Below are 7,500 nucleotides of genomic sequence, written 5' to 3' on the forward strand. Positions count from 1 at the left end.
ATTGTGATGTTCTGAAACCATAAGTCGTGTTTTAGGTTATGCCGACGTAATCAACAATTATATAAATATCACTGAAATAAGTAGTTCATGCATCTTTTAGAAGATTATTTGAACCCATCACTGCCGGAAAATTTATTACAACAAACAAAAAATGGGAAGGTGTTGACTGAAAGATTCGTTTTACACTTGGCATATATTTCTTTGATAGGTTGAATTAGGTTAACATTTCCTTAAACTTTCATCAGCAATGAAGACGGAGGAAATAAAATGTTCATGAAATGTGATATATTTATTAAAACATCTCGCTAATCTGATGTACTGTATTTAAGGGAAAAATCTTGAAGCGACATGGCAATAAAAACCTGTTGAATAACCATACATAGATATGTATCAATGTATTTATTTAGATTTGTATGTAATCTATAGCTTGCTGTTACTTCCAGACTATGAATGAGCTATTAATGCATTTGAACATCTGTAAGAAATACCAACATAGACATTTTACGATTATTCCGTTGTTTTAATGTACAAATATCACTTTAGTCTGATAATATCCCCACTTTTTAAAATTTATTTCTCTTGTTTACTAATAAATATAGTTATAAAGCATTATTTAGCATTCTTGTTTTTCGGTTAGTTACATAAAAGAGGATTTTTTTAAATTTTAGCTAAAGTTCTTCAAGTACTGAACTCAACGATAAACTAAAAATATTCTTATATGGTTAAGATACATTATTTCTTCTCCAAAATTTAGGAGGTTATTATTATTATTATTATTATTATTATTATTATTATTATTATTATTATTATTATTATTAGCTAAGCTATAATCCTAGCTAGAAAAGCAGGACGCTAAATGCCCAAGGGCTCCAAGAGAAATAATTGGCCAGCGAGGAGAGGAAATAAGAAAACAGACTGAATAGCCTGCCCGAGTGTACACTCAATCAAGAGCTATTTTGAATATGCATAAAAGTATTGGGATATCACTTTAAATATTTTGTATGGTATTTCCTGTAGGAAAAGAAATCGCAACGTTTGGAAATAGATTTTTCAATAGAGAGAGAGAGAGAGAGAGAGAGAGAGAGAGAGAGAGAGAATTGAAAGTTGTCTAGTTAATGTCACAAATACATAGTAGACGGACTTGAGAGAGAGAGAGAGAGAGAGAGAGAGAGAGAGAGAGAATTGCAAGTTGTCTAGTTACTGTCACAAATACATAGAAGACGGACTTTTGAGAGAGAGAGAGAGAGAGAGAGAGAGAGAGAGAGTTGAAAGTTGTCTAGTTACTGTCACAAATACATAGAAGACGGACTTTTGAGAGAGAGAGAGAGAGAGAGAGAGAGAGAGAGAGAGAGATTTTAAGTTGTCTGGTGTCACAAATACACAGTAGACGAACTCTTTAGAGAGAGAGAGAGAGAGAGAGAGAGAGAGAGAGAGAGAGAGATTTTAAGTTGTCTGGTGTCACAAATACACAGTAGACGAACTCTTTAGAGAGAGAGAGAGAGAGAGAAGAGAGAGAGAGAGAGAGAGAGATTTTAAGTTATCTGGTTTCACAAATATATAGTAGACGGACTTCTGAGAGAGAGAGAGAGAGAGAGAGAGAGAGAGAGATAGATTTTAAGTTGTCTGGTGTCACAAATACACAGTAGACGAACTCTTTAGAGAGAGAGAGAGAGAGAGAGAGAGAGAGAGAGAGAGAGATTTTAAGTTATCTGGTTTCACAAATATATAGTAGACGGACTTCTGAGAGAGAGGGAGAGAGAGAGAGAGAGAGAGAGAGAGAGAGAGAGAGAATTTCAAGTTGTCCAGTTATTGTCACAAATATAAAGTAGACGTACTTTTGAGAGAGAGAGAGAGAGAGAGAGAGAGAGAGAGAGATTCTAAATTGTCTGGTGTCACAAATATAAAGTAGACGAACTCTTTAGAGAGAGAGAGAGAGAGAGAGGGAGAGAGAGAGAGAGAGAGAGAGAGAGAGAGATTTTAAGTTATCTGGTGTCACAAATATAAAGTAGATGGACTTCTGAGAGAGAGAGAGAGAGAGAGAGAGAGAGAGAGAGATTTTAAGTTATCTGGTGTCACAAATATAAAGTAGATGGACTTCTGAGAGAGAGAGAGAGAGAGAGAGAGAGAGAGAGAGATTTTAAGTTATCTGGTGTCACAAATATAAAGTAGATGGACTTCTGAGAGAGAGAGAGAGAGAGAGAGAGAGAGAGAGAGAGATTTTAAGTTATCTGGTGTCACAAATATAAAGTAGATGGACTTCTGAGAGAGAGAGAGAGAGAGAGAGAGAGAGAGAGAGATTTAGAAGTTTAGTCATCAAAATATAATGTAAAATTTTCTTTTTCTGCATACCTGAATTTTTCTTAGTTCACCCAAAAGTTCACAACTTTTGTCTTGTCTTTTTCCCTTCAGGAGTTGCCGATTATGGCTTGGAGTATCTTAGCGCTCCTGACCCTTCTTGTGACATGGATGGAGTCAGTGGCAGCCAAAGACATGAATCTAAGATCAGACATGAAGATCCATTTGTCTGAATTAGATGACAACATTTCCCTTGGTCATTCCCATCAGTCTGTGTTGGATCCTGAGGGAATATTCACTGTCTTGTGGACACCGGATTTAAAGAAACAAGTAAGTTGATAAAAATGTTTGCTCCATATTTAAGAAATTTAGTGTAGAAACTGCGTAAAAAATTCTGTTGTTATTATTAAAACAGGCCAAGTTGTAGCCCTATACTATTTTTTTTTCAATGATGCGGATTTGCACCGACTCGCAGGGATGCCCTCTTAGCTCGGAAAGTTTTTCTAATAGCTGATCAGTGGGAAGTATTTTTGTCCGAAGAGCATAATTGCTTTCAAATAATTACCAAGTAATACGAATCGAAACTTATTTAATAACCTAAATTTCTCCTTCAGACATATGTTTTGTCAATAAATAATGTTAACGAATAAGGAGATTATAAAAGTAGTGTGATGGTAAATCTAAATTCAATAGCAACACCCACTGGGGTTAACGACAAGAGCTTATTTTCGGATGCAAGCTACATAATTGTGTAACTTTTCACTTTTTTTAACACAAATTGGGATAAATTATACTAAGCATAAGAAAAACATGTTATTACTAGCTGAACTCGGGACGGATATGGTTTATGAGATCGGCATTGTCCCTCGTTGATGTCACTCACTATCACGCAGCTCACTGTAATGTTACTACATTTAACAACATATTTACGAAGGCTACATTGTAGCTGTGTCTTTTCAATTATAGATATTACCATGGAATTTGGTAGGACCAAAGAAACTATGCTTTCCATCAATCCCTGAAATTTTCATTTGGATATTTGAACTTTTCTAGGAACAATTTACTCCGCGCCAAAAATAAATCAACCCATACCCAAATAAACGTTTGCTGGGGCTGTTCTATGGCAGATATCAACATGAAAATAGGAATGGACAAAGTAGATATCCATCTCATAAATCTCTGAAAATTTCATTTAGATATGTAAAGTGATCTACGAGTAATTTACGGCCCCGTGTAAAATCGGCCTCCCGTGGATATCGAAAAAGGGCTACTGTGACTTTTCTATGGCAGGTATTAATACGAAAATTTATATGAATGTAGTTTATATAACTACCATCAAACCCTGTGAAAATCATTTGGATGTCTGTTAAAGTCTAGGATTAGTTTGCTCCTCCTCCCTGATTTTTTAGCTAAAAGTCGTCACTTCCAAACAAACGTGACAGCCAGGGCATGCTTATAGCAGGTATGAACATGTAAATTGGTAGAAAAAAGCTTATATATATTTAAATAATCCCTTAAAATTTCATTTGAATATATTTATTGGCATAGGAGTAATTGATTCCACGCAAAAAAAATATCAGCTGCTCCCCTCCACCCCACTCCGAAATCTATGGTTAAGGAATGACTGAGCTACAGGTTGGTTGAAATATCTTTAAAAAAAATGTCATTTCATATAAGGTCACCCACTTCGTTCGAGACAATAAACTTTCTTTGAATATCAGAATCTATTAAAATCATGGAACCAATAAAACTCGCCATTGGTGAAAATTGTGGGAGGTAAAAGGAACATTCTACTGTCATTCAAAAACTAAAGAGATGGAAAGCCCCTGGATACGATAGGATAACTGCTGAGACGATATTGGCCGAAAATGAAGTAACTCACAGAGTAGCCTACTTACAAGAGATAAAGCATGATGAATGGGAACTAGGAGTGTTGGTGAAAATGGCAAAAAAAATGAGCTCTGACGGATCGCAATAATTACAGAGGCGTCACACTTTCGTTATTTATGATAAAGATATATAGCATGCTCATTCTAAAGAGACAAGAGAGAAAGATTGATGAAAAGCTGAGAGACGAACAAACAGGATTTAGAAATGGGTAGAAGTTGTACTGACCAAATTTCCTATTTAAGACATGTGGTGCAGCAATATATAGAATATAGAAATCAACTTTGGATGACATTTGTGAACTATAAAAAAGCCATTGATAGTGTGCATCGTCTCATTTTGTGGAGAGTCCTGCGTTATTATGGAGTTCATCTTAAATATATAAATTTGATTAAGTCTGTTCATGAACACAGCAAGTGCAAAGTAGATGTTGGTGGAGTCCTATCAAATGAATTTCCAGTGAACAGTGAACTACTTCAAGGGAATGTGTTGTCACCTACAGTATGTTGTTTATCTTCCTCATGGATTTTGTAATACATAGAACAGTTTGGGGTGGTGGAGAAGGATTGGACTGGATTGGTAACAGGAAATTAGCTGACCTAGAGTATGCCGATGACGCTGTCCTTATTAGTAGAACACCACAGGATTTGCAAAGTTTGCTTACCTGAATACATGAAATATCACATGAGGTTGAGCTCAAGATAAATAGAAGAAAGACAGATGACGAGAACGGAATATGCAATGTAAGATGAAATATCATTGGAAGGAGATAGGATTAATGAGGTGGAATCATGTAAATATATAGGAACTATGATCTCTAATACAGAATATTTAGAATTTGAGATTAATAATAGATTGAAAAAAGCAAATCAGACAATGGCAAGGTTAAGTTAAATTTCGAAATCAAATCGCCTGAAATTACCTATAAAAATCAGGCTATATATCAGTTTAATGAGATCGGTGTTACTATATGGACATGAGTCATGGTATGACAATGAAACAATATCCAACAGATTTTGTAGATTTGAAAACAAAGTCCCCAGAAGAATATTGGGAGTTAAATGGCAGGGGAGGATTAGAAATGAAACTATAAGAGAGATTACTCGAGTGCCATATGTGGATGAGCTGATGGTGAGGGGTAGATGGAGATGGTTTGGACATGGTCTTTGCACTACCCAAGAGAGATTCGTTCACCAAACTTTCAACTGGGCTCCACAAAACACTAGAAAAGTTGGAAGACCCAGGCCTACATGACTGAGGATTATGAAGCACGATGTAGGAGATGATGAATGGAGAAGTATTGATTTAAAAGCTGAAGATAGAGACGACTGGTGAAATCTAACCTAGACCCTTTGAGTCATTAAGTGTAGGAGGAGATGATGATGATGATGAAAGTTAGAAAAGTTGAATATGAAAAGCAGACCAGGCATGCAATTCTATTTACTTATTAAATGTGTGTGCGCATAATAAAACTGATATAACATGTATTTAAAAGTTTTTAAGCAGAATAGATCAATTTTACAGACAAGATCAAATATTCCAATATTAGAATATAACGATGAAAAAACTTTGCTATTCTCAAAAATACAAGGAGTGCGCTTCTAAGCACAAACGGAGTAATAAATATAATGAAATAAGAAACGTATACAAAGAGAAAGAAAGTTGCCAATGTTATTTATATTTTGTCGTAATTCATAATACATACATATAAAAGTTTCGTGTATGCAACCTTACCATCCTTGTGAACTAGAGATGGTGGGTGGTGGGGGTTGGGAGAGCCGAAAGGTCTGCCTGCTGAGTCATGAGCATTCATTGCCTGGCCCTCCCTGGTCCTATTATTTGATTAGAAATATATGATCTTGCCTAACCACAGACACAATTCTCTGACTATTTCTTTGCATATTTTTCACCGCTTTTGACAATTATAACTGTTGATATTTTTTTCCGATTTCTTAGATTTTTTTTTGTCTTAACTAAACATATTACAATATTGCAAAACCAGCAAGTATGAAATAAATAAAAAAAAAAAAAAAAAAAAAAAAAAACGCTGGGGAGAGGTTGTCGGTAGATTTCCATCTCCAGCTTCCTTGTTTACTGGTTTTGGAAATAATTAATAACCCCTGACAATTCCAAATATATTCAAAGGGAAGTCGGGTCTTCAGAACAAATAGCTTGTTACCTAACGAGTATAAACTAACAAATTGTTGTAATTGAAAAGAAGCTTTCGACATTCAGTTGCCGTTAAACGATCTTTTCAAGTTATTTCTTCAGGAAATTTACGAAACCTTTTGAACGTTCTTCATTTATTATCGTCCTTTCCTGGAGGTAAATCACATATTGTACTCTATACATGTCACATTGACGCTACACTACTTTAGGGAACGGTACTTCCTGGTATTCAGACTCGAACGATAAGTTTGTTGTAAGAAAATAACACGCGAATAGATTAAACTTTTACATTCTGGCATCTTTGGCTCAGATACAAATAGACCATTGTTTGTCATATGTTCATGCATTTGTAAGAGGGATGAATGTTTATTAAAAGTACGCAGTAGCATGGAATTTCTCTCTCTCTCTCTCTCTCTCTCTCTCTCTCTCTCTCTCTCTCTCTCTCTCTCTCTCTCTCTCTCTCTCCATCCTGAGCAACAGCACTCATTGATTGATAAAAGTTCAGAAGGAAGCTTAAAAGCAAGAGGAATAAACAAAGATTAGTGTCGTCATGAACAAGTAAATTAAAAGAAGTTATGAATCACACATTCGTCTGATACACGAATACAATGGGAACTGTGTATGGCGTTTTCAAGGATAAGAACGTTCTGGCCGAGTGACCTCTTTCTCAACAACAAAGTTATATCCCTGTAACTAAAGCAACTATAGTTTTCCGGTGTAATTATAAGAAGTCTCTCGGGTGTAATTGGAGTAGACCAACTGATAGTTATTTGGTTGTTTTAATTTAAGAGAAAATAAAATAAAATAAACAGAAGATAGATAAAAAACTCAGATCTAAAACTTGTATAAAAATCCACTTAAATACATTTGCAGATCTTGAAACTGCCAAATTTCCTTTCCTCAAGCAAATGTTCAGCTTTGTATGTTGTATTGTATTGTATTAGACTGTAATATATTGTTAGTTTCCTTAGTTGGATAATTGAGAGGATCTCGTCTTCTCAGGACAATCAAGTAGCATCCTACAGTTTAATCCACAGACAGGATTAATAACTAGGCGAAAAAAAAGCATTGTCTCTCGCTTTTGGTTTTACATTAGGTAGACAGATATGCAGTTAGATAGATAAAGATTACTGATACTAGAATTTTCTT

General features: G+C 35.2%; 1 protein-coding gene across 1 annotated transcript in view; it reads left to right on the forward strand.

Moving 5' to 3' along the window:
• Window positions 1–7,500, forward strand: part of LOC137638430 (DBH-like monooxygenase protein 1) — a 35,118-nt gene that overhangs the window by 341 nt on the left and 27,277 nt on the right. The window contains exon 2 of the mRNA XM_068370501.1: window positions 2,409–2,625. Coding sequence (XP_068226602.1) covers window positions 2,422–2,625 — 204 coding nt within the window. The 5' untranslated portion in view covers window positions 2,409–2,421. The remainder of the gene's footprint in view (window positions 1–2,408; window positions 2,626–7,500) is intronic.

Source organism: Palaemon carinicauda, chromosome 3 (assembly GCF_036898095.1).
Source record: "Palaemon carinicauda isolate YSFRI2023 chromosome 3, ASM3689809v2, whole genome shotgun sequence".
NCBI classification, from domain to species: Eukaryota; Metazoa; Arthropoda; class Malacostraca; order Decapoda; family Palaemonidae; genus Palaemon; species Palaemon carinicauda.